Genomic DNA, 25,627 nt, shown 5'->3' with positions numbered 1-25,627 from the left:
AGTGTTGCTGGTGATTACAAAAGTCCTGTCTAGAAAATTGGCATTGCCTGATCTTAATTTTTCAGTGCTATGCCTACACTCTAGTAGCTCCTTCTTTCTGCGTTTTGCTGGGCTTAGAGACCGTACATTTCTATCTCTGGTGAAAGTTTCTCTCTGAAGGCACATATTCTCATTGCAGTTGAATGAATAGACATTAACATTTTCGCTGGATCTTTCCTGACTCAGTCCCCACCCCTTTTATGAGCTAGTGTATGAGCTGGTGTTTATATCTACAGATATTGTAAAGTATGTATCTGAGCGCAGGCTACGTGTCAAAGGTAAATAAATAAAACAAAGAAAAAGCCCATCTTGGAACTCTCAATTGCAAGGCAGGAAATTCTTTCAGAGAGCAGGAAGTAGCTATGAACTTTACTGCCAAACAATCTCTCAATATCCCCACCTTAGGGAAAGATTATCCTGGTGTTGTTTTAATCCAGCAGATGCAGAACAGTTAGAGAAAGGGCACAAACAACTGGAGGAAGTATTACCACCTGTTTGTGTTGACTTTTACCAAACAAGCCTGGCTGCCAGCTGTTGACTGGTAGGGGAGGAGCTAAGGTAGGAACAGGAAATGCCAACTCAGGCCCCCAAGCTAGTTTTTTGGGTTTCTTTTTCAACATCCAGAAAACAAGGAAGTGGTCATTTTCAGATGGCCAAGAGGCAAAGGAAAGGTAATACATTCTGTTAACTAATATGGTGGGGCTGGGCTTAATGGAGTCAAACGAGTTGCAAAAGTATATTCATTTCCACCTGCTCCCTTACTAAAACTTGTGTATTACTATATATTAACAGTAATGTCCACACAAGGATGACATTTTTCAGTCTCCCCTACGGCTAGCCACAGTCATGTGACTGAGTTTTGGCCAAATTAAGTGAAAGTGTTGATTATGATTTCTAGGAAGAGTCCTGGAACTAATCTAGGCCTGCCCGTTTTGTCCTTGCCTTGTCTTCATGCTGCCAGGAATTTCAAAGTGATGGCTACTGGCCAAGGGGCTATTTTGGACCATGAGGTGACCTTGAGAAAAACCATGTTATAGTGCCAACGGGAGCCTCCACACTAGTCTTGGACTGGTGTGGACATTTCTCTGAGAGAGATCTGCTTCTTATTTAAGCTAATGCTTATTTGGGTTTTGTTAAATGTGGTCGAACCGAAATCATAACTGATATGCCGATCATTCTTGGCATCACATAAAAAACACTTCCAATCTTCTGAAGCGCGGTGACTTCTGTTGCCTAATTCTATCCCTCCAACAATACTGGAGGAGAGCTGGGGCATGTGTTCTGGGGCAAGATGGAGTTGAAACAAAAGAGAGACTTGCTCAATGCCAGATGACTGGCTACCTGGAGAATAGGAGGCCCTGGAAGCCAGGTTGCCTTCCCCTGAAGATTGTAAAAGCGTGGTAGAAATAGGTGACAAACATCTTTTAAAAATATTTTGAATGGCTAAGTAGCAGTTATTTAAAAAAAAACAAAAAACAAACCAAGCATTTAAGCACAACTTACCCCTTCTGTCAAAAGATCTCCTCAAGGGGACTTCAGAGTCACTGACTTAGAAGGCTCCTTCAAGTCGCCTCCAGAATGCTACTACCACATTAAAATGAATTAGAACTCATTGTATTGTTATAACATACATTCAAAGAACTGAAATCTCAAACAGGTGAAGACACATTTTGAATAAGCAATTAGTAAAATGAATGTGTTACTGTTTTCAAAGCCTAACAGTTGTGATGAATGTAGGGTTGACAAAGGCTTTAAGAGGAAAAAGCAGAGGCAGGTCTTCTTTTTTCATTATAATGCAAGTAAAACTGGATCAGGTGGATTCGACATAGAAAAGTTTTAATGAGACAAATGTCAAGCAAGCATATCAACTTCTTAAAAAACAAAATCTAAAAGTTTAATTACAAAAACACTTGTACAGAAAACTTGGCATTTCAACAGTTCCAAACACATGTACACAATATTTTTTTCTAAAATTTGTCAGAAAGAAAACAATCTTTTCTCCCTTTCCCCAGCTGCTGCTTGTGTTTTAATAAAAGGAAGAAAGTTAATTGGAAACACTGATAGGCAACAGCTTATTTCTTGAGAAGAACATGAAAGTGCAGTAACCTCTTCAGATTTGTTAGGGAACATGACTTAGGTCTTGCGCCAGGGTATAACTTCCCTTCCACCTGCTTGTTGAGTGCAGAGGAGAGGTTCTGTGGCAGCTGAGTCCCAGTCACACCTATTGGGTGCGGGGCTCCTGGGAGAGCCCTCATTCGGGAAGCAAGCTGCGGCGTCTGCACAGATGACTGGGTACTGCAGGCTCTGGTGAGCTCATGTACATGTCTGGTCACTGTGAGGTGTCCAGCTAGGGTCAGGGATGACCTCTGGACCAAGTTACAGCCTTTCATGGTCATAAAAACAGTACTACTGAAGCTGCACAAAACTTCACAGGAAGGAGAAACAGCAACACTAGGAGGAAGGAAAAATGGACAGAAAGCATTTGGCAGGCGGCAGACACAAACTTCCTGAACCAGTTTGGACAACCTTCTGCCACGGACAATGAGTTCTGGCTTAGACGTAGCAGGCAAGGAATCTAAGAGAAGTGGCAAAAACAGCAGATGAGAGCAGGGACGGTGGAAAATACAGAGAGGCAGGAGACTTGGCTGGCTTTATAGCAATAGATAACAAAGGGGTCTTATTCTAAAAAATTGCCACGCAGTGGTGTGTGGGCTTCAGTGCATGGAAATTTGATGTGTGTCCACATAAGAAATTTTAAAAAGAAGATTTTTGTTATTGTTTTTGCTGTTGTTTTCCTTTGGACTAAGAAAGAACAAAGAGGGAGAACGCAGGGCTGAGAGGACAGGATGGTGCAGCTACGAGACACGACGGGGTTTCTGGCTTGCGCCCTGGCTGGTCAGCATGTTGTGAAAGGGGCCACGCGTCCATCCACCTGCCTTTGGTGGTGGGGTGCCTAGACAATGGGCTCAGCATGCTCTGCTTTGGTTCCAAAGATCTCAGCTGCCACCTTAGCCTTGTGCTCTAGAGCATAAAGAAAAGAAACAAAGAAAAAAAAGACCCTGAGGAGAGAATCAGAACCCTCTTCACTTCTGCCGTTAAAAAACAAAAATCCCTTACTAAGTAGAAGGGAAGGCTGACTTTTCCACCTAGATTTGGCAGTTAATGGCTACTGAAGGAAGACAAAGGGCATGAGAACTCCTCCGTGCCCATTCAGTCAGCACAAGAGACTATTCCCAAAGCCCCTCCTACCTATCTACATCCAAGGATCTGATTACCTAAAAAAGCAGGGATTCCCTCAGTTTTCACTGAGGATCAACTTTGGACATTCTTTCAATACCAAATGAGAACTACTCCTTTCCTTTGTGTTTACCAATGACCTTTTCCTCGGCAAAAAAGCTCCGCAAGACACTGCCAACAGACGAGACAGAAGAGCCTTGCTGAGGCTGGGAGCAATGCTCAGAGAGCAGCGGGCGGCAGGAGGAGGAGAGCCATTCTCCTTCAGGGCTGCAGTCGCAGAGCCTGCTGAGGGCGGGCACCCACGGAGCACCATGTGGGGCAGGAAACACAGCCTGGCTCCACAGGGCACTGTCAACAAGAAGCTCCTTTCTTTGGAGTCACAGCAGGGCAACGATGGGAGAAGACTGGGCCCATCCAATGAGAGAAAGTCTCCTTCAGAGCCCTGCTGAGTAGTGAGGCCCAGAGGTCAGAAAATGGAGATGTACAGCTTGGTGGGGGTGAAGGGAAGCAAAAATCACCCCCAAAGGCATTAAAAAAAAGTGACAGCTAGGTAAGAAAAGTGGAGCTCCACTGATAAAAGGGTCCAATCAGAATGGCAGCAATAGGCAGTCTTCCTTCTGCTGCAGAAGATGTCAGCTTCAGGGTCACCTAGTCAGCAGAATATATGCAGAGCTGCTTTAGCAGAAATGGAAATGATAGGGAGCTGAAGACTTGGGAGAGTGGCTGCACACTTTCAAAGCATCACTGGAGGGTGATTCCACAGGAAGTTCACACACATGTGCCTTTTGCTGCTCCCTCACGCAGCTTCCTGGGGTGAAGGTATTTCACTCACTGACAATTCTTTAACAAGTAAAGGGATCTGCAGTCCTTTCTGCTCCAACTCAGTTCAAAAATCCATGGATGGCTTCTCATTCCGCACAAGTAAAAATGCTTACAAGAACAAGTTGGGAGCTCTAAAACCAATATACTGTGGGGGGATACCAAAAAGGAAAGACAGATCAGAAGGGGTTAGGGTTAATGGATTTAAAGAACGCTCTATTTTATTTTCATAAGGGTTAAGGAGTATGTAAATTAAAGAGCTAGGGACTGGAGATATAGCTCAGTTGGTAGAGTACTTTCCTTGCATGCATAAGGCCCTGGGTTCAATCCCCAGCACCACAGNTGATTTTTTGTTTTGTACTGGGGATTGAACTCAGGGGCACTCAACCACTGAGGCTCATCCCCAGCCCTATTTTTTATTTTTATTTAGAGACAGTGTCTCACTGTGTTGCTTAGCATCTTGCTTTTGCTGAGGCTGGTTTTGAACTCTTGATCCTCCTGCCTCAGCCTCCCCAGCCACTGGTACTACAGGCGTGTGCTACTGCACTTGGCTTGCAAAACAGATTTAGAGTTTATGTAAAGTGGTCACCTCTCAACTTAAAATCACCCATGACTTCCTCCTGTTTTCACTGGTGACTGGGTACCAGTGAGCCCTAAGAAAGGTGAAAGCTGAGGAAATTCTTTCATTATATACCTACAAAAATATTTTTTAAATGGGCTGGTCAGAATTTTATTACATCATAATTGATGGAGTGTAATACTTTTCCTTAATGCTCTACTGTAAGAATTTTTAGTACTTTTGCCCTACTCCAACAGTGCCTCCTTATTATAGCAATGTTTTAGAAGCCCCACTGAATGAGAAGACTTGAGATGTCTGTGTTCTTGTCCTGGTTTTTGTGCTCTTCTACCCAGTAGTTTCAGGCATGTCATCTCATCTCTTTGGGATTCAGTTTCTTTATAAAGTGCTAGATTTCTAAAGGTCCTTCCAGCTCTGATAGGATCCTCTAAAACTTGCAGACCATTAGCTTTGCTTCACTCAGTGGTTCCCGACAGTGGAATGAAACCTTTGCCAAGCTCATGTCAGAGTAATTAATTGCACCATGAGTGCTGGGGACATCAGGCCTAGCTGTCTGTACATATTTGTATAATGAAGCCAAGCTAGTATTAATCACACTCTTTATAATTGTTTCATTTGACAGTTTGGGGGGTGTGGGGAAATATCTATTAGTTATGTTTGCATTGTTAGATTTTAAGAATCTGTAGTAAATATAACAGTTTACATTTTCAGGTAATTTTTCAAGGACAAAATATTTGTATGTCACCAGGCATGGTGGCACATCTGCCTGTAATCCTAGCTATCTCTGAGTCTGAGTTAGGAGGATTGCAACTTGGAGGCTAGCCTCAGCAACTTAAGTGAGACCTTGTCTCAAAATTGAGTGCTTGCCTAGCATATGTGAAGCGCTGGATTCAATCCCCAATACTGCAAAATAATGTATTTAAAAAAAATTGTACATTAAAATCAAGGACAATGGTAATAATCTACAGTTTTCAAAGACACTTCAGAGAACTTGTACTCTAGCTATATTCTTAAGATGGATAGAGTGTTAGGAGAATCTGAATGGTAAAATAGTAAAATGGTCAAAATGGAAAACCACTCTTGGCTTCATTCTTGCATTCATTGCCCTCTACCTAGGTGAGGCGACACCATGTTATCAATTACTATTTTCTTTCACAATCTCTCATACTGTTTCTCTCAGCTCTCTCTTTTCAAGCTTACAAGAGTGCTAATTGAAAACACTGTGTGAAAATGAGAAGGATGATGAGCTCCTGAAAATCCCAGGCCTAGATTTACAAGCTGTTTCTTTCATAAGCAGCAGCAGTAATGCCACTTCTTTATTCTGCAGGGAGTCCAACCGTCTCTTAGAAGTACAGTCCGTTCCATCTGGCTACTCACTAGAAGGATGGTAATCCTTTCCCCATATGAGCCTGGTGCAAGCTAAAATAATAATGAATTGTCTTGCACAGTTGCCATCCAAGGGCATGACCAAGAAGGATAAAGACTTCTACCTTTGTCTCTGCTGGCAGATGTTGCCTCATTAGATAAAGAATCATGGGTTTTATTTGTTCTTATACATGTTGCTCAAAATCCAAACAAAGCTAGAATGTAAATTATGTATATGTGGGTGCCCCTATTCCTGCAGGACAAATAAAGATTCAAACCCATGATGCTTCTAAGGAGCATCCTGGCACTGACTTGTTTTCATTTTTGGCCATCTTGCTGTATGGTCCAATCCTTAGATTTCCACATTTTTTATATGTCCACAGGCATGGAACAATTTTGTCAATAGACCTTAGGGCTGACAATTTTAGGGATGACACACTAAAAGGGAAACTCTCTCTAGGAATTTGAATGAATAAGTACTAATTTCATTTAACACAAGTTATGACGACTTACCATTATTACCAAAAAGTTTGCTTAGGTGAGTTCGTTCTGAGAACGCAGTTATTTTCTCCTTTAAAAGATGCAACACTACTAGTCATTTGTTGAATATATTTTTTAAAAGCTTATTTTCTCTCGTCTCTTTTTGCTTATTGAGTACAATTTTTTCAATCTTTTAAAATCAAGGCATTCACATTCACTGTACAGTTAGTTCACATCAGCATTTAACACAATGAGTTAATGAGTGGTGAATGAGAATGCTTTTTACGTATGTAGGCTCATATAATACAGTTTCTCACTGACTACTTACAAATTATCATTAATATTTTTCAGTGAGAAAAAAGATTAACAATTAAGTGATATTTATTTTGTTCTGAGAGCTATTTTGGGAATGATTTCTTCTAAGTTTCTCACCAGTCTTCAAGATCCTTTAGAAGCTAATACCTAAGAATAAATGACAGGAGGATCCCAAGTTCAAAGCAGCCTCAGCAATTTAGCAAGACACTGTTTCAAAATAAAGAATTTAAAGGGCTGGGGATGTGGCTCAGTGGTAAAGTGCCGTGCCCCTGGGTTCAGATTCTAGTACTGTTAAAAAAACAAGCAAAAACAGCCAAAACAAAACAAAACAAAACAAAAACACCCAAGAAAGAATAAGTTGTATACCCAGAACTGAAGTCCAATCACAAAGTCATGTTTTTTCCTTAAATTATTCTGAGGCATGCATGAGAAAAAACTGTTTCAATTTAATTTTCTAATATCATTTAGAAAGACTTTTAGCAACCATGCAACAGGAACCTAAATCAAGTTTCTACCTCATTCATTCAATATAATTCTACAGTTTTAGTAGCACCAATAAAGTCTGATGACATCTTATTTTTGATGATGTGCTGGCATATGAGTCTTATCAGCGAGCACTCACCAGTCCCTAACGATCGAGCCTGTTCACAACTTCTCGAACTGTGGCTATGAAGTTTTCATTGTCCTGGGGATTAGCTAAGATAATACTGTGCAGTCTGTTCATGTATGAGTCAATGGTGTCCATTGTTGGTGTCTCTCCACTTCCTAAAGTGAGACAAAAAGAGAAAGAATAAGAAAATCTTTCCAATTCAGTTCAGCTACAAAACATTTAAGGGACTCCACAGAAAAAGAAATTGTGACTCTAATGTGGCCTGCTCCACAGGCAGATTTTAATTCTATAGGTGAGACTTTCAGATTTCAAAGAAATGAAGTAAATCCACATACTCTAAATGAACAGACGGGCTATATACTACAGTATGTATGAGTACTCAGCTGTATATAACAAAAAGAGACTCCATCAATTTTCTGTTGTGACTTTCCTCAAAATGAAAGAGTATATAAAAAATACTAGTGCTTGTTTCTTCTTCCTTCCCATTTTATACACACACACACACCCCTACAAGGCAAGCAAATATACCTAAGAGAAAGTGCTCTCTTCAACATTTACTACTGCTTCCATGTTTTGAATATCAATTTAAGTTTAACAGAAAGGAAAATAGTTTATATTAAAACAAAACAAAACAAAAAAGGACAAAAATTTAAATGATCAGAGAACCTGAAATTTTGGATGATTTTAGCCAATGCTGACATTCTATTACATAACTCACAGAAAATCCTGAGGAGGGAAAATATCTTATTTTATTGATTTTCGCTTTGGGGGAGATTTCAATCTCCCCACACAAATACAAACATAAAGAGCAACCTTCCAACCCCGCTCTAGAAGTGCTCAGGTAGGGTGCAATTACCAGGTAAGGGCATGCTGGCAAAGCTGCTGGTCAACACCTGCCGCAGGGTCTCCAGGTGCTGCTGCAGGACTGTGTTGCGGCTCCTCTCCTGGATCACATCCACCTCCAGCTTCTCCACCGCTGTGCGCATGCTCTCCACGTGTTTTTGCAGGGCTGCATTCCTCTCCTCAAACTCCATGTTGGATTTACGAAGCTGGCGGAGCTCTGCCTCCCGAGCTGAGGACACCCCCCACACCAGAACACATGCAGCACAAGAAGGAGTCTCCGAGGAGTCCCAATGACTCTTTATAAAGAAGTTCTGCTTAGCTGTCTCTCATTAGCTACCCCCACCTCATCTCCCTATTCTCATTACAGCGCTCTAGATAGCAATTCAGCACTGAAACGCCTGGTTCCCCAGAGCTATTTTAATTCTTAAAGCTGTACATTCTGTACATAAGACTGCAACAAACAGTGGCAATTCCTTGAATTTTTTGTTTGTTTGTTTGTGAGATTTGGCTTTTTAAAATTGTGCAATGAGAAACCTGAGGGGCTTCGCAGGGGGATCCTGGGAGATTGGCCAAGCACAGCTGTGGGTACCCATATGTACTGCAATGGGATCAGCTTTGCAATCACTTACTTTATATTTTGGACTCCCAACTAAGCTTTCACTGGTGCAGGCTACACATCTAAAAGCAACTGCATTAGTGATTTACATTAATTTCTTTGGATCCAGAGACCAAAGAAGCTTTGACAACACTGACCCAGCTCTCTTTCACTGGTCTTTGAGTAACTACCTCTACTATGGGGAGAAAGAAGAACAATTATTCTTCCAGACTAGTCCTAAGGAGAGCTACCACCATCACTGATTTTGAGCAATGAACTCCTCCTGAGAACTAAAACCCCTGTCAAACCCGAGGGACACAAAAACACTGCAGTAATCACCTTTGCTGTGGTTCAGGAATTCCTCTGTAAATATAGGAATGTCAAAAACAGACCGTTCCTTTACCTCTGTTTCTTTCTGTGAATCAAGAACAAAGTTAATTCTTAAACAGAAGCTAAATTAAATAATAGTGCCTGAGGCACAATGATCATGTCTTCCTTAAAGAAATAGGGTAAAAGGGAATCAGTCTAGATGAGCCTGTAAGGGAAATGCATTCACCTTTTCATTAGAATCAAACTTACAGAGCTCAAGCTGGTTAAGTACTCAGTTCTCTCAGGTGCTATGCAATGAGAAACCCTAAAACGAACTACATGTATTTCTCTAATAAGAGAATTTAGAAGCCATCTGTGTTTTGAATAGTCAACTGTATATAGTTGTGAGAGTGGCTGAGGCAGGGATTGAGAAAAGGTGTTTTTCAGTCCTGTCTCTTGGTTATGCATCTAAAATGCTGAGACAGGACTGTGCAATCCAAATTTGCAGAGTGGACAGCAAGAATTCTGAACAGAGATCTTCCAAGCCACAAGCAATAATAATGGTACTCCACTGGTACTTCTATGTACTTCCAGTGGGGTAGTCTATCTTTGAGGCTCTTGTAGCCTTTCTTCAGACACAGGAAAAACAAATGAAGAAAACCAAGAAGTCAGTATCAGGCTCTACAAATGAGAGTTAAGAATTGTGTAGGATACAAAAGAATAACAAAGTCTAACATTAATTCACCAATAAACCATTAAAAGTCTCACAAAACCACACAAAATATATTCAACAATGACGCTTAGAATATAAAGTCAATATTTCAAGATGGTTTGGCTGATATTTCTGCAAAGAATTTAAAGTTCAAAGTATAATGAATATAAGTCTTAAGTGTTTTGGCATAGTGTTCAAAATCTTGTACAACGTAAGAATGATAAAGGGAACAGCAGGGAACAAGTACTGATGAAATTATTAGTGAAACTGAAGACTCCAAAACTTTATAACATGAAAACCAGTAAACAATACTTAGAAATGGTCCTATATAAACATGTTTAAAGCTAGAGACTGAATGTATCATTTCTCTTATTGTTACCACTAGCTTTTGTGTTTGAACTCCAAGACACTTTGTGCCCAAGCAATTAGGAGCCTCTGAGGGAATCCCAACAGCCAGGCTCTGGTTTCACAGTGGTGTCTGCTTAGGAAGCGGGGCGAGTGGCATGGCCTGCCTGGCAGTGGCAGGAGGTCAAGGTAGATATTTAAGATGGAAATATGCTAAACTATGTATTTACTTGAGAAACATTTCAGGGAACTTAATTTTACCCTTTTTTCTTTTTAATGAAAGAAAGCAAAGTTTTCCAGAGTAATTTAAAAATAACAAATTATCCTTGAAAGCCCCAAGTTTCAACTTGTAAAGCTCTACCTCAAACCAGTTCCTAGTGGATTTCAATAAGAACTAATGTATGGACAAGAAAGGCTGGTTCCAGAAGTGATCTTAGACACATTTCCCAGTGGCTTTCTCTCCATTCTGCTGGATTACTTAACACTTTAACTCTTACTGGGTTGCTGCAGGAAAGCAGAAAATTTTGGACACACAATCCCAACATGCACAAGGTGTAACATCAAGCACAAGCCCACAGTGACTCAGGATAAGTGTTATGACTTTAATCATCCTACCTTTTTCAGTTTCCTATTTAACTGCACATCCATATATGAGATCAGTTTTTTCAGTGGTTGCCAGTCAGAGGGGTAAGTGTGGGTGCCTGGCTCCCATTTTCATAGTACAAAGATCCCTCTCCAAGGTCTCAACTCCCTCAGACTGGTAGTTCTGTTCTTTTCTTTGCTAGAGCAATCCAAGCCAAGCTAACGATGTAAGGGCAAAGGGCAGCACCACATAGGTGCATTAACACACTGCCCCTTGGTACAGATTCTTAGAGTGCAAAATCAGAAACATTAAAGCAATTAAATGAAACTGTTCAGCGTCTGAATGCAACAGAGAAATTCTACTTAACGGAAGAGTGGTAATAAAAACCATCAGCACTCTTCCATTACTGAGTGCATTACTCGGCATGGAGAGGATCCTCCTGGGGGCTTGGATATACTTAAGCAGCTCCAAGGATCGCTCGAGGGATTAAAATCATAAGGATTTGATTACCTCCTCATTGAAAGGGTCTAATTTGTTCAGGCTGAGTGTCATTTTGTCATTTCTCATAAATTAAAGGAGAAACAAAATTATTGTTTCTATCTTAGTCTTCACATGAGATGCAGACACATTCTTGAGGGTAATGCTAGTTGACTTGTGGGTCTAGTGGGTTGACTTTTGATTTGACAGAAGCATGAATATCTTCAATTCAGTTTTCATTCCATATATTGAGTGGCGGGTAAGAGAACAGAGGCCCTTTTGAACTGAACCTATTTTGCTGTAATCTAGGCTCAGGGCCAGAATTTCAGAGTCTGATATGCTTCTCTCAAGTGCCCTTTACTTTGGGAATACTTTTAATATTGTGTACCAGGCTGAAGTGCCCCACTGCTATGCAGAATGGCTCTCAGATCATTCTGACTTTAGTTCTTATATGCATTCTCTAGTACCTGGCTAGGTAACAACATCTGAAGATCCAAGTTCCGTTTAGAAATACAAAAGGTTGGCTAGGCGTAGTGGTACATGTTTGCTCAGTGGTGCCTCTGCTCAGGAGGCAGAGGCAGGAGGAGCACAAGTTCAAGGCTAGCCTGGTGAGTGAGCCCTGTCTCAAAATAAAATAAAAAGGGCTGGGGATGTGGCTCAGTGGTAAAGCACTTGCCTAGCACGTGCTAGCCCTGGGTTCAATCCTTAGTAATGAAAAGAAAAAAGAAAAAAAAAGACAGACAATAAGTTTCTTTATTATACATAAACCAAATAATTTGTCTTCACTAGCAACAAATTTTGCCAACACCTCAGGCAACTAGGCCCACTTTTACTTTCAACACCGTATTTTTCTGTGTAGCATGGCATGTGCTGCCAAGAGTGATAGACTGTTACATAGAAGGCCTGGGTTTCAGCCATACCTCTGCCTCTAATTTAGTTCAGTAAGTCATTCTTGGTAAGTTCTTTCCTATCTTAGGCAAGCCAATTCTCTCACAGCTAAAATGTACTGGTCAGTTGAAAGGATCTCTGAGGTCTTACCATTCAAAGATGAGCCTGAAGACTATTCTATTTCTCATTTTGCTCCTCATAAGATAAGGTAAATGTGTATGTATTCAGAATCTATGTTGTAGGCACTTTACAAGACATTTCCTCTTTTATGAACTTATAACTCTGCTCAAAACATCTCCCATCCCCCAAACTGTGGTTATCTTTAAGACTAATTCCATTATTCTTTTCAATGGGACCTTCGTGGCTGCTTTTTATCCATAGTGCTTTCTCATTTTTCTAAACTTCTGCCACACTAAGAAGTGATATGGAAGAAGCTGGGTGTGGTGGCACACACCTCTAATCCCAGTTACTGGGAGACTGAGGTAGGAGGACTGCAAGTTCAAGGCTAGCCTAGGCAACTTAGCCAAATTCTGTCCTAAAATAAAATGAGAAAGGAGCTAGGGGTGGAGTACAGTGGTAGAACACTTGCCTTGCATGCATAAGGCTCTGAGTTCAATATACACACATACCCAGACACACACACACACACACACACACACAAAGTGACTTGTAAGTAATATCCTACAAGTAATTTTTAAAAATTGTTTTTAAAAACTTTTAAACACAAAGGACATTTATGTTTAAAACAGTTTTAAAAATTTCAAACCAGTTATGTTACATTCAAATCAATAAAAAATTACCCGCTTTAAGAAATATATTATTCAACTGAAAAATAAAACTGATAAAGTGGGGAACATTAATTGGGTCAAAAACCTATGAGATGCTTATCCCTTTTTCTGGTAATGAGAATTAAACTCATGGTCTTGCAGACACTAGGCAACTGTTCTAATACTGATCTAGGCAACTGTTCTAATACTGATCTATATCCCTACAGCTTTTATTTTTAGTTTATTTTGAGACAGGGTCTCTTTAAGTTGCCCAGGCTGGCCTTGAACTGTGATACTCCTGCCTCAGCCTCTCTAGCAGCTGGGATTATGAACATGCGCCACCTTGCCTGGCTGAGACCATTATCCTGATATGGGCACAGCAATAGACATGCATATATAACCTACTGCTGGTTCTCCCCCTACCTATCTTTTCTTTCTTTTTAAACTTTACTTTAATAAGTATCTGATCCTCAAATAGGAAAAAAAAATCACATAAATTATAGAAATCAGAAACATTCGTATCATACAATGTATTTTAATAAAAAACTTTACTTCTCAAATCATCAGCAGCAGCTTCTCCAATGGATTGAATTTACTACATCTTTTTTGACTGTGCCTATCAACATTACTGAAGACAAAAATGGCACATACAATTTGGCCAGGAAAACCCCAGGCTGATGAATGAGTTAGTGACTGATTAGAAAATGTGAGACCTATTGTTTCACATTACTGTCCAAATTCTCTTTTGTAACCATTAAGGACAGAGATGCAACATAGTAAGGGAAAAAAGGAGAAAGGATATTTCATGACATTGGTGAATGGACATACACATGAAGGAAGAGAGAAATGAATACTAATTATACAAGTGCTGATAATTGAATAATGGTGCAAAATTTTTCTTATCATCAGTTAAAATACAAAGTATACATACAAACTTTTTCAAGCAAAAATATTCATAACACTTCACATAAATTAGAGCACAGAGATCTTATATATAACTATTCAAGTAGGATTTATGTGAAGAGTAAAATGCTAATATTTACTGTTTCCTACTTTATAATTCATGAATAGTAATACTTCTATTTGTTTTGTGAATCTGAATCTTTTCTGCATGTTTTGAAGGTTACCAAGATCAAATTAGGTACAAGAACAACAACCTCAAGATAAATAAGTTTTTTTTTAATATGTATTTTTAAGTTTTTGATGGACCCTTATTTTATTTATTTACTTATATGTGGTGCTGAGAATTGAACTGAGTGCCTCATACATGCTAGGCAGGTGCTCTACCACTGAGCCACAATCCCAGTCCCAAGATAAATAAGTTTTTAATTTGAAGAAATAATTTTCTTAATTTAGTAAACATCAAAATATCTGTAAAAGAGTATATAAGCAGGATGTAGTGACACACAGCTGTAATCCCAGTAACTAAGGAGGCTGATGCAGTAGGATTACAAGTTCAAGGCCAGGCTCAGCAATTTATTGAAGCCCTAAAAGACTTAGTGAGACCATGACTCAAAATAAAAATAAAAAAGGCTGAGGATGTGGCTCACTGATAAAGTGCCTTTGGGTTCAATTCCCAGAACCCAAAAAACAAAACAAAATAAAACAAAACAAACAAACAAATAAAAAAAACTATAAAAGAGTACAAGAAAACTCTTTCAAATTCCCATTGTTATTTCAAGTAAACTTTGAGTTCTTATGTAAAAATCAGTAAGTATTTTTGGACAGGTTCCATGCCAGGGCTTCATGTTATGTGGTACAGAGCTGGATACAAAGACAGAAACTAGACCTCAGAGAATTCTACCCTCAGAGAGATCCTGATCCTCCACTGTGAATAACAGAAGTAAGAGCCTCAACACCAGGTCAGAGAAGCCTGAGCATAAGAGACATACTGAGAGCAGTGGGGGTTAAAGGAAATGGAAGCAAACTAGGGGTTTGAAAGATGACTAGAAGCCTGTCTCATAGAAAAAGAGGGGGCGGGTGGGGAGGTGAAGAACTGTGTGAGGGAGGGAAAGTATTCTCATCAATGAAATAAGAACAGGCCTGAGGCAGAGCAGGGCAGGGCACCTAGAGGGCAGTGAGTAGGAAATGGAGATTAGGTATCTAGAAGTTGGAACTTAATTACAGAAAACCCTGAATGTGGAGTACGAATGTGATCTGGAAAGCAACAAGGAGTCACTGAACATTTTAAAGCATTAAATTACCATGGATTTTATTTTCTTATAGCCATATATATTTAAAGCATATACACAGCATGGTCATCACACACAGGCTTAAATCTTGTACATTCAGAGGAACATAGGCCTGAATTCTATGGATGAGGTTGAATTGAATGGAAAGAAAGAGACCTTTCATAAAAACAGTATGAATGAGATGAGGGAACAGGAAAGAAAGTATAGGAATTGAGCTACTGTCAGTTGTGTTCCATTGACATTGTAGTTAAATAGGTCATCTCAGCTGGGCATGGTGGCACATGCCTGTAATTCCAGTGTCTCAAGAGGCTGAGGCAGGAGGATTGTGAGTTCAAAGCCATCCTCAGCAATTTCGTGTGGCCCTAAGCAACTCAGAGACCCTATCTCGAAATAAAATATTAAAAAGGGCTGGGGATGTGGCTCAGTGGTTGAGCACCCTGGGTTCAATCGTTTGTACCAAAAAAAAAAAAAAAAAAAAAAAATTCATCTTAACCAAATGCTGAATTACCTAAACAACATCCTAAGAGTGAGATTATGATATTTTGTGATGATAAACTATGATCAGTTCAGACCCTTCATCTGGTACTCATTTCTTTATCTCACTCTGAATTCCAGCCATCTTTGGCATTTAAAGTCAATAAAATTCTCAGACCACAGGAATGAATTGGGACTAGTGGGTGTAGTTCAAAGGCAGACTCAAAACCTAAGTGTCTGCCATATATTAAGAACCTCTGCGCTAAAGCAACTAACCCAATGTGAATCCTGGGATAGGAAACACCCTGCTATTGATTTAAAAAAAAAAAATCCAAAAAGCATTTCAAAGAACAACATTATTATAAATATTACATGATATATAGACAGAAGGCTATTTACCTCATGATCATGAGTGGCCTGTCGGGCTGCATCTAAAAATATGAAAGAAAAGGAAAACATTAAGTCAAAAAACGAAAATAGTAACAAAACCCAGGCATATAACTGTGCCAAACTACAAAAACCTACCTGTATATGCACTCTCACAACATACAATATTTTCTCTCGTGGCTTTATTAATAGGTTAGTCAACAAAGATTAAAGAGAACCCAACACTTACAGAGCACACAGGTATAAGAGAACAGACACAGTTCTTATGCTTGAAGAGAATAAGGTGGGAGGGTAGGCAGGAAACACACACCAAAGGCTGTTTGTATAACACTATGGTTTTGGCAAGCAAAATGCCCGAATGTGGAGAAGATGCAATGGCTGAGGCATGACAGACTAGTTGTGGGTGGTGCTTCTTTGGCAGCATTTTCTGAAGAAGGGGAACTTGAAGCAATACTTATAAGGGTGTGATGAACAATTTTAACAGAGAATAAATAACCATGAAATCGGGGATTTTGTCCATTTTATTCACTACTTCATTATTAACAGCTAGAAGAGAGCCTAGTGTTTAATAGAAGGTGCTTAACAATTTTTTTTTTCCCCCCAATACTAGGGATTGAACCCAGAGGTGCTCTACCACTGAGCTATATCCACAGCACTTTTTCCATTTCATCTTGAGACAGAGTCTCACTAAGTTGCTGAGGCTGGACTCAAACTTGAGATCCTAATGTCTCAGCCTTCCAAGTTACTGGGATTACAGGAGTATACCACCACACATGGTTTAATAAATATTTTCTGAATGCATGCATGCAGACATGAAAAAAATGAATGAATGTATAAATGAATAGGATCACTGAAGGCTGGAAGAGATGGCACATGAAAGGTTTAGAAATGAAAGGTTTAGAAGTGTCAGAGCAAGTCAGCTATATAGTTTAGTAGACAGACTTATTTAGAGACAGAAAAATACCTAAAATGAGAATTAGGAAAAGAAGGGCAGGCATTAATATTGGTCTTGGTGCACAAGCCAAATTGTTGATGCCAGATATGGAAATTTGATAGAAATTTCTAAATGAGAGCAAAGTGATTTTAATAAAATTCAAAGATAATACTTGTTAGTTAATATAGGATAAAAAAGAAATAATAGAAATATCCTTTATATTTGTCACTTTTAAAAAATATTTATTTTTTAGAAGTAGTTGGACACAATAACTTTATTTATTTATATTTATGTGGTGCTGAGGATTGAACCCAAGGCCTTGCACGTGTTAGACGAGCGCTTTACCGCTGAGCCACAACCCCAGCCCTATTTGTCACTCTTAACATTTGGTTTTATGACATTATGCCATGCATGACCAACTTCAAATGAACTTGGTTCTGGTACTGATACCTTGCCTGTGAGATTTGCCTTTCTGACGGTCCTGAGTTTTTCTACTGAAGACCTTGTAGGCTTCTGTCTTCTGATATTGCTCCAGTTCCTTCATGTAACGCTCCTTATCTCTGTCTGCTTCATCAAGGTAGCGCTAGGAAAGAAATGTGGAGTTAAATTTAAGAAACTGAGAGATTATTTAGATAAAATATCAACAATAACTTTGAAGAAAACAGGACAATTATAATATAGAAAAGAGTATTCAGAAAAGATGGTTTAAGGGAGAATCAAGAAATAGAATACAATCTCAATTCTTAAAAGAAATGAGTGACTCTCACTTTCTAGAACATTTATCACCTTTTCTAGTTTAACGAAGATAAGTTCTATAGAGATCACACTCATAAAAAATTCACAAATGATTACAGTTATTCCTCTAACCTCACAGAAAGAACTCCACATGGCCTCTAGAATCCACACAGGCACACTTAGCCTTCCCAGGGGAGGGAAAGGAATATTACTTTGTTTCTCTATCCCCAACTCATTTTGAGGGAATGATCTCATACATCAATTGGCTTTTTAAGAGCTACAAGAGTAGAGCACTAAAGCCAGAAACAAAGAACATAAAAAGAATGACCTCATCCTATGTGCCTAAAAATGGACTACTTTGAAAGAGCCTGTATCTACATGCTTTGATTGTTTTATGCTATTAATTATTTAAACAAAGTTCATTGACTTACTAGGACTATTTTTAATGCCTTTGTCCTCTTCATTCATCAAAATAGGTATAAGAAAGTATAAAGATATTGCTTCTAAGTGAACTCAAACCAGAATGAGAGAAATTATGTTAAATACCTTGTTACACAGGCTGGGCACAGTGACACATGTCTGTCATCCCAGCAACTATGGAGGCTGAGGCAGGAGGATCATGAGAAGCCAACCTCAGCAACTTAGTGAGACCTTGTCTTAAAATAAAAAATAAAAAGGGCTGGGGATGTGACTCAGCGGTCAAGCACTCCTGAGCTCAAACCCATTATCAAACTCCTCCCAAACTTCCCCCACTAAAAACCCAAACAAGCTGGGCACAGTGGCGCATACCGGTAATCCAAATGGCTTGGGAGGCTGAGGTAGGAGGATCATGAGTTCAAAGCCAACCTTGGCAATTTAGTGAGGCCCTAGCAATTCAGCAAGACCCTGTCTCTAAATAAAATATAAAAAGGTCTGGGGATGAGGCTCAGTGGTTGAGCACCAAAACAAAAACAAAAACAAAACCCCAAACTTTATTCCACCTAAGCTTTAGATGAAGAAGATATTCAACTGGCCAAATCTAGAACAATTTAAACACAAAAATAATTAAGTACAGTAAAAAGTTATAAACCATTAGAAGAAAAGAAATTCATAGCATTAATAAAAGATATAACACGTGGGCTGGGGTTGTGTCTCAGCGGTAGAGCACTCGCCTAGCACGTGTGAGGCCCTGGGTTCGAACCTCATCACCACATATAAATAAAATAGAGGTATTGTGTCCAATTACAACTAAAAATAAATATTTAAAAAAAGATATAATACAACTTAAGTATTATCATACCAATAATAACCAGATAAAAAAAAAAAAAAAAAAAAAAAAAAAGGAGGGGGGGAGGAGGGCTCTTGCTTAGATTAGAAAACTGAAATCCAATTCCTAAATATGGGGGAGTGCTAGAACTAAAAAATTATCATTTTGCAACTATAATGATAAAGAATAGATTAGGCAAAAACCATCAATGGATGCTAGATCCAGGGGAAATTATGATGTGGTAGAGGCAGTTTACATGTTCTTAAATGTCTTCTGGTTGTGGCTCAGTGGTAGAGTGCTCGCCCAGCATGTACAAGGTGCTGGGTTTGATCCTCAGCACCACAATAACATAGATAAATAAAGTTATTGTGTCCGACTACAAATAAAAAATATTTAAAGAAAAAAATGTCTCTTGTAGACTACTTATTTAATCATAAGAGAGAATTTAAAAATTTCCCAGGTAAACAAAATTAATATTACTAATGAGGAATAAAAGGATACTGTGTGCTTCTATCTTCTATCCAAGGGTACAACACTACCTATGCAGTATGCTGACCAAGAAGGCACAGCTGCAATCTAACCACAAAGAAACAGCAGACAAACACAAAATGAGGAATGTTCTGTTAAAAGTAAAAACAACAAAGCAGAAGGAGCTGGTGGTGTGGGAAGACAGAAGGATTATATTCTTAAAAAATATCAAATTTATAAAAGACAAAGCAAGTTTGTGGAAATAACTCCTTTTAAAGGAAGCTAAAGAGATCTGGTTAAAGATAAAACTGAACCTTAGACCAGAACCTGTACTGGAGAGGAAACTTATAAAGGAACAATGTTACCTCAACATATGGATGTAGATTAAGTGCTGTATTACTATAAAATTATGAAGTTGGTAACTATACTATAGTTATATAAGAGACTGTCTCTATCCTTAGGAAATACACACTGAGCTAATCAGGGATAGAGGGACACAATGTATGTAGCTTACCTTCAAATGATTCAGAAAAAAATTGTGTGTATATATGTGGGTGTGCACATGTGCAAGAGAGAGAGAGACTGGATATGTGCAAGCATGAGTCTGCATGCAAATGAAGAAGTAGGATAAACTGTGTTACTAATAGGTGAAGCTCCATGAAGGGTATTTGGATGTGATCTGTACTGTTTTTATGCTTATAACTTTCTGTGCACTTGAAATTATTTTCAAATGAAAAAGTTAATAAAATGAAACTAAACAAACACAAAACCCTTGTCCTACACAAGTAGGTTATCCCCAGAGATAACTCTTACTTTTGCTTTTTGTTTAAATGCTTCTGTATTATCTGAAAAAAATTTTAAACAATGAGCATGCATTAATTTTGAAATAAAGAAAAAGAAAAAAGAAGAAAACAACCAAGCATATTCAGCCCATGGTCCCATTGTTTTGTAGAGCCAAATCAATGGCTGATATAAACTGCTTTCTATCATAAATACAGAGCTTCAAGTTGCAACTTAATCTGATCTCAAAATTTCTGAATTCAATTAATTTTTTAATTTGGTTTTAATCTATATGAAATTCATTTTAAAGATGAAAGTCATAAAAGAGTTTAAGACATAAAAGAAATATAGATCTTTTAGATTCTGGGAAGGGTGGGAACTTTTAACCCAAAATCAATTCTACAATCACTATCATTACTCTGCTTTAGTGACACTTCACCCAGCTCATGGCTATCTTGTCCTTAATTCCCCTCCAATCTCTTTAACAAATGGATTTGTTTCAATTTGGCAATGATTAGTTTCTGTCTTAGAGAAGAGAGAATTCAAGTAGCTCTTGCTTTATTTTCCCATAGTAGGTTACATTTGCTGGAATACTGGTTAAATTCACTTAAGCAGTAAAATCTTTTTCCTAAACAAAATTCTTATGTGAATTGCATAATTTTATAAAATGATTTTTTTCTCATTTAATTCATAACTTTTCATTTAACTCAGTCGAATAAATTACACTGATAGATTTCTTAATTTCTCAATATTGAACCTCTTTTCAAAATAATCTTATATGAACTCTCAGCAAATAAATCAAATATAAGTGGAACTACTTTGGTTAATGGGAGTCCTAGAGTTCTTTCTGCTCATATCCCTGTAATAATCCTTGTTGTAGTTTAAAAATCACTGTGCTAGAGAAAAGAGTTATAAAGGACCCTGTTATTGTGGTCTCCTAGGTGCTGTGACAACACTGAAAAATCAACTGGCTAATCCTCTTTGTTCTTCTGACAGAAGTTATTTTTGAGATATAATCAAGTGCAAGCAAAGGATCAGGAGTAAGAACAATTACCTGTTTTTCCTCAGGAGGGAGTTTACTCCATTCATTCCCTAACATCCTTGTGATTTCTGGAAATGGGACCTCTGGTCTCTTTGCTCGAAGCTGTTCTCGACGCTCATTCATGAACCGAACATATCCTGTAAGGGGGGATTTGGGTGCATTGCTGTCTCGAAGAGGTTTCTTCCTCTTTCTCCCTTTGGACCAACCTCCTCGTTTACTTCTTTGCTATAAAACAAAGAAAAAAAAAAAAAACAAAAACAAACCAAAGACCAAACAACAACGATCACCCCAAACAACCCAACAATAATAACAATAACAATAACAACAAACACAAACAAAGAAAATAGGACAAGAGTTGCAGTTTTCTGTGAATAAGGCCTTGGGTATTTAAAGCTTTCCAGATGTGTCTCAGGACAAATGACTGTAATGTTGATTAAATAAGAAGGGATTCCAGATGGCTCACTTGTAGACCTTTTGAGGCACCACAATAAAAACATCACAATAAAGGCCTATTTTTGTTCTAATTCCAAAAGATGAGAATAATGGGTGCCATGATCTTGCTAGTTTTGGTCTTCATATATACTTAACAAGTCCTGAGTTCTGACAAGAGAATATTCCTGTTCCCCTTCAGTACTGGGGATTGAATCCAAAGTGCTTTATCAATGAACTACATTCCTAGCCTTTTTAAAAATTCTTTAATTTTAAGACAAGGTCTCACTAAATTTCCCAGGCTGGCCTAGAATTTGCATTCTCCTGCCTTAGTTCTTCCAAGTTACTGGGATTATAGCCATGTACCACGGTACCCAGCTACAGGGGAATATTCTAAATACATATGCACAATAGCATATACAGCACTGTGCCAGAGAGACAAACAATGTCACAGATCAGAATAAAATGCTGTCATATGCAAAGGGCAAAAGGAGAGACAAGCTGTACACAGGGATTAATAATAATTCATGCAGTTGTTTTCCATTGATACTATTCAAAAAGTTTCTTTTCCACCGCAAAGAGCATTAGATTTTTTAATTAATATCTAGGTCTTGAAAAATTTCAATATGTATAATATACCCTAAAATGAAGACTGTTCTTTAACTTGATGATTTGGTCCTTAAGATGTATATTTTATGAAGCCAGAGGTCTTTATATATTGAATTTTTAGTTAACTCGGAGAGTAACTCACCTTTGAAAAAGAAAAAAAGGGATTACAGTATTACTGATGTTTTACCATGGGCATTTTTACTTGGCCTTTTAAATGAGAATTAAGGTACATCCAGTTTTTTGCTTCATAATTTAACATACACAAGACCTATCAGTTAATAATGTTTTATGGATACAAGATTTTATATATAATTTAGCTGCAATACTTTTATTTTTTAATTTTTTTTATTTTTTAAGTTGTAGATGGACATCATATCTTTATTTATTTATTTTTATGTGGTGCTGAGGATCGAACCCAGTGCCTCACGTGTGCAAGGCAAGTGCTCTACCACTGAGCCACAACCCCAGCCCACTGCAATACTTTTATTTTATTTGTTTTTATGTGGTGCTGGGGATTAAACCCAGTGCCTCACACTTGCTAGGCAAGCGATCTACCAATGAGCCACAACCCTGGCAGATATAAGAATATTTTTATTTCAAGAAGAGAAAGATAAACAAAAAGGGACAAAAAAATCTAAGTATTAATTAATTATAGTATTGTACTCCTCCAAATATATAAATGTGGTTCAATAATTCCCAATTTGGAAAATGTCTTTTGGTATTATTTATTTATTTAAAATAAACCTGGTAGCATTAAAGCTAAGAGGGCTGGACATGTAGCTCTTTTGTAAAGCATGTGCTCAACATTACCAAGGCCTTAGGCTCAATCCCCAATACTACACACACATACATATGCACATGCATAAATAGATAACTAAAGCTGCTACGATTTTAAAGTTGTTTAAGAACTCATTATAACCTTTAAGAATGCCAAAAGTCAGAGCTGGGGTTATGGCTCAGTGGTAGAGCATTTGCCTAGTATGTATGAGGCACTGGGTTTGATTCTTGGCATGGCTTATAAATAAATGAATAAAATAAAGGTCTATTAACAATTAAAAAATATTTAAAAAAAAGAATGCCAAAGTTAGCTGGGTATGATAGTGTATGCCTGTAATTTCAGCTACTCCAGAGGTTGAGGCAGGAGGATCATAAGTTCAAGGCAAGTATGGGCAACTAAGTCAGACCCTATCTTAAAATAAAAAAATGAAAAGGGCTGGGGATGTAGCTCAGAGGTAGAATACCCCTGGGCTCAATCCCAGTAATGCAAGGAAAAAAAAAATGCCAACAGAATAGATGAAAAAAATCAGTTCTTTTAAAGTAATAATATAGACAAAAATCAATGATGGTACTCTTTCCCAGCTAAAAAAAAGAAGAGTACTTTAAAACAATGTAGCTTGGTGCAGTGACATGCATCTGTAGTCTCAGAACTCAAGAGGCTGAGGCAGGAGGATCCTTGAGCTCAGGAATTTGATATCAGCCTAGGCAATACAGCAATAAAAACACAACAAAAAAACCTCCTACACAATGTAATCAGTCATTTGTAAGGCACATGGAAAGTCCAAGCCCATATGGAACCTTCATGTGAAAACAGAAAAAGGCGGTTCATATGGGAGGGTGAAGTTGGTGATGATACAAAAATATCTGGGCACATATGGCTCCATGATGCAGCACTTGGTAAGCAGAGGGGTCCTGGACAAGGGCATGTGGCCTTCTCATTAATTACTTATTTAATTAAGTAATTCACTTATCCAAGAAGTATTTGTTGATTTTGTTTGTTTGTGGTAATGGGAACTGACCCCAAAGCCTTGCACATTCTAGGCAAGCACCCTACTACTTAGCTACATCCCCAGCCCCAATAAGCATTTGTTGAGTAGTCTAATATGAAGTAGCTATAATTTCTTACTTTCTTTTTTTCTTTTTTGGTATTGGAGATTGAATCCAGGGGTACTCAATCACTGAACCACATCCCCAGCCTTTTTTTAAATATTTAATTTTAAGAAAAGGTCTTGCTAAGTTGCTTAGGGCCTTGCTAAGTTGCTGAGGCTGGTTTTGAACTCACGATCCTCCTGTCTTAACCTCCCAAGCTGCTGAGCATACACAGCTACACCCAGCTATAATTTCTTAAGTTAGGGGAAAAAAAAAACCAGTCTGTCATTAAAGTCATTAATATGGTTCTGAAACAAGAAATATACAATAGAAAATTCTGCAGGTATCATCTCAAGAAGGTAAGAAGCCAGATGATGAACACCTCAATCAACACCTTCTTTGCTGACTGCTTCTTTGGAAGTTTCAGAGGACAGTGACAAGAGACCTCAGCTTACCTCATCTTCATGCCTCTGTTCATTGCCATCTGCAGTGTTTGAAGACTCATTCTGAAGCAACTGACCTTGGGACAGATCCTCTACAAATTCTGGATTGTTGGTGGATGATGTAGCTCCACTGCCATAAGGAACCTCTGGGTGTGTTAATCTGAATAACAGGCAGAAGTGCAAAAGTTCAGGCTCAACAGCATCAAAAACTTTTATTTACTAAGGCTCATGATAAATTTTCCTGCCAGCAAAGCACATGCCAGTACTTGAATTCATTCCCCCACTACAATCTGTGTAAATGTAAACAATGTCTCCATAGAAGTTACAGAACATTTGAAAAAATATTTTATTTAGTGTTTGACTGAATCGTGACTGCTCCACAAAGACTCCTACCAAAACCAGATACAATCTATCACCTCCAAAAAATAACCACTCCTCTCTATATATACTTGTTTTAGCTCTGAGGCTGCAACAGAGTCTGAATTTTATATACTACCTTTCATGTATCTCTGATATGAAGGGGAAACATTGTTCATGGGTAAGATGAATAGACTTGGCAGTTGTGGAGGCAGTTTGCCCCCATCACAAAAGAGAGATTTCTGAAAGGGCGTAAGAAATAACTCTATGGTACATAACATAGGCTATTTCTTCTTGGATTATAGTATTTGTTAATAACCAGAACATCCAAGAAAAATATTAAGTTCACTAAAATCAAGTATAAATGTTTTGTTTTGAGGTAATGAAGACTGAATTCTTCAGGGTCTTATATATACCAGGCAAGTGCTCTACCACTGAACTACATCCCTAGTTCAAGTATAAATATAAATGAATCAGGTAGACATACATTTTTGTTCCTACTAATCTATTCCAGATGAGTTACCAAACCAAGTTTCATCCTTATGAGAAGTGGACAAAGAAGGTATAAATGATGGTGAAGACTGATTTATTCTATCACATGTGGTAAAGGAATGAAAGAAAAAGTGGGCAACATGTGCTAGGGAGTCCTCTGTGTCCCTACCCAGAGCCCCTTTACTACTAAGCTACATCCCCAACCCTCCCAC

At 38.4% G+C, this 25,627-nt stretch overlaps 1 protein-coding gene across 2 annotated transcripts in view; it reads right to left on the bottom strand.

Annotated features, from left to right (window-relative positions):
* Positions 1–1,858: 1,858 nt before the first annotated feature.
* Positions 1,859–25,627, bottom strand: part of Hmg20a (high mobility group 20A) — an 84,457-nt gene continuing 60,688 nt past the window's right edge. Inside the window, exons 3-10 of one of the 2 annotated variants that reach the window (XM_015480384.2) lie at positions 24,579–24,726; positions 21,232–21,444; positions 17,399–17,531; positions 16,027–16,058; positions 9,220–9,295; positions 8,299–8,514; positions 7,455–7,597; positions 1,859–4,243 (exon numbers count right to left, since the gene is read on the bottom strand). In XM_015480384.2, the coding sequence (XP_015335870.1) occupies positions 7,461–7,597; positions 8,299–8,514; positions 9,220–9,295; positions 16,027–16,058; positions 17,399–17,531; positions 21,232–21,444; positions 24,579–24,726 (955 nt within the window). In that variant the 3' untranslated portion in view covers positions 1,859–4,243; positions 7,455–7,460. The remainder of the gene's footprint in view (positions 4,244–7,454; positions 7,598–8,298; positions 8,515–9,219; positions 9,296–16,026; positions 16,059–17,398; positions 17,532–21,231; positions 21,445–24,578; positions 24,727–25,627) is intronic. The other variant, XM_015480385.2, reaches the window with a different exon arrangement.

The sequence above is a fragment of the Marmota marmota genome, unplaced genomic scaffold, assembly GCF_001458135.2.
Source record: "Marmota marmota marmota unplaced genomic scaffold, marMar, whole genome shotgun sequence".
NCBI lineage: Eukaryota > Metazoa > Chordata > Mammalia > Rodentia > Sciuridae > Marmota > Marmota marmota.
The sequence above is the reverse complement of the archived record's forward strand: the minus strand, read 5'-3'. Positions and strand labels throughout refer to the sequence as shown.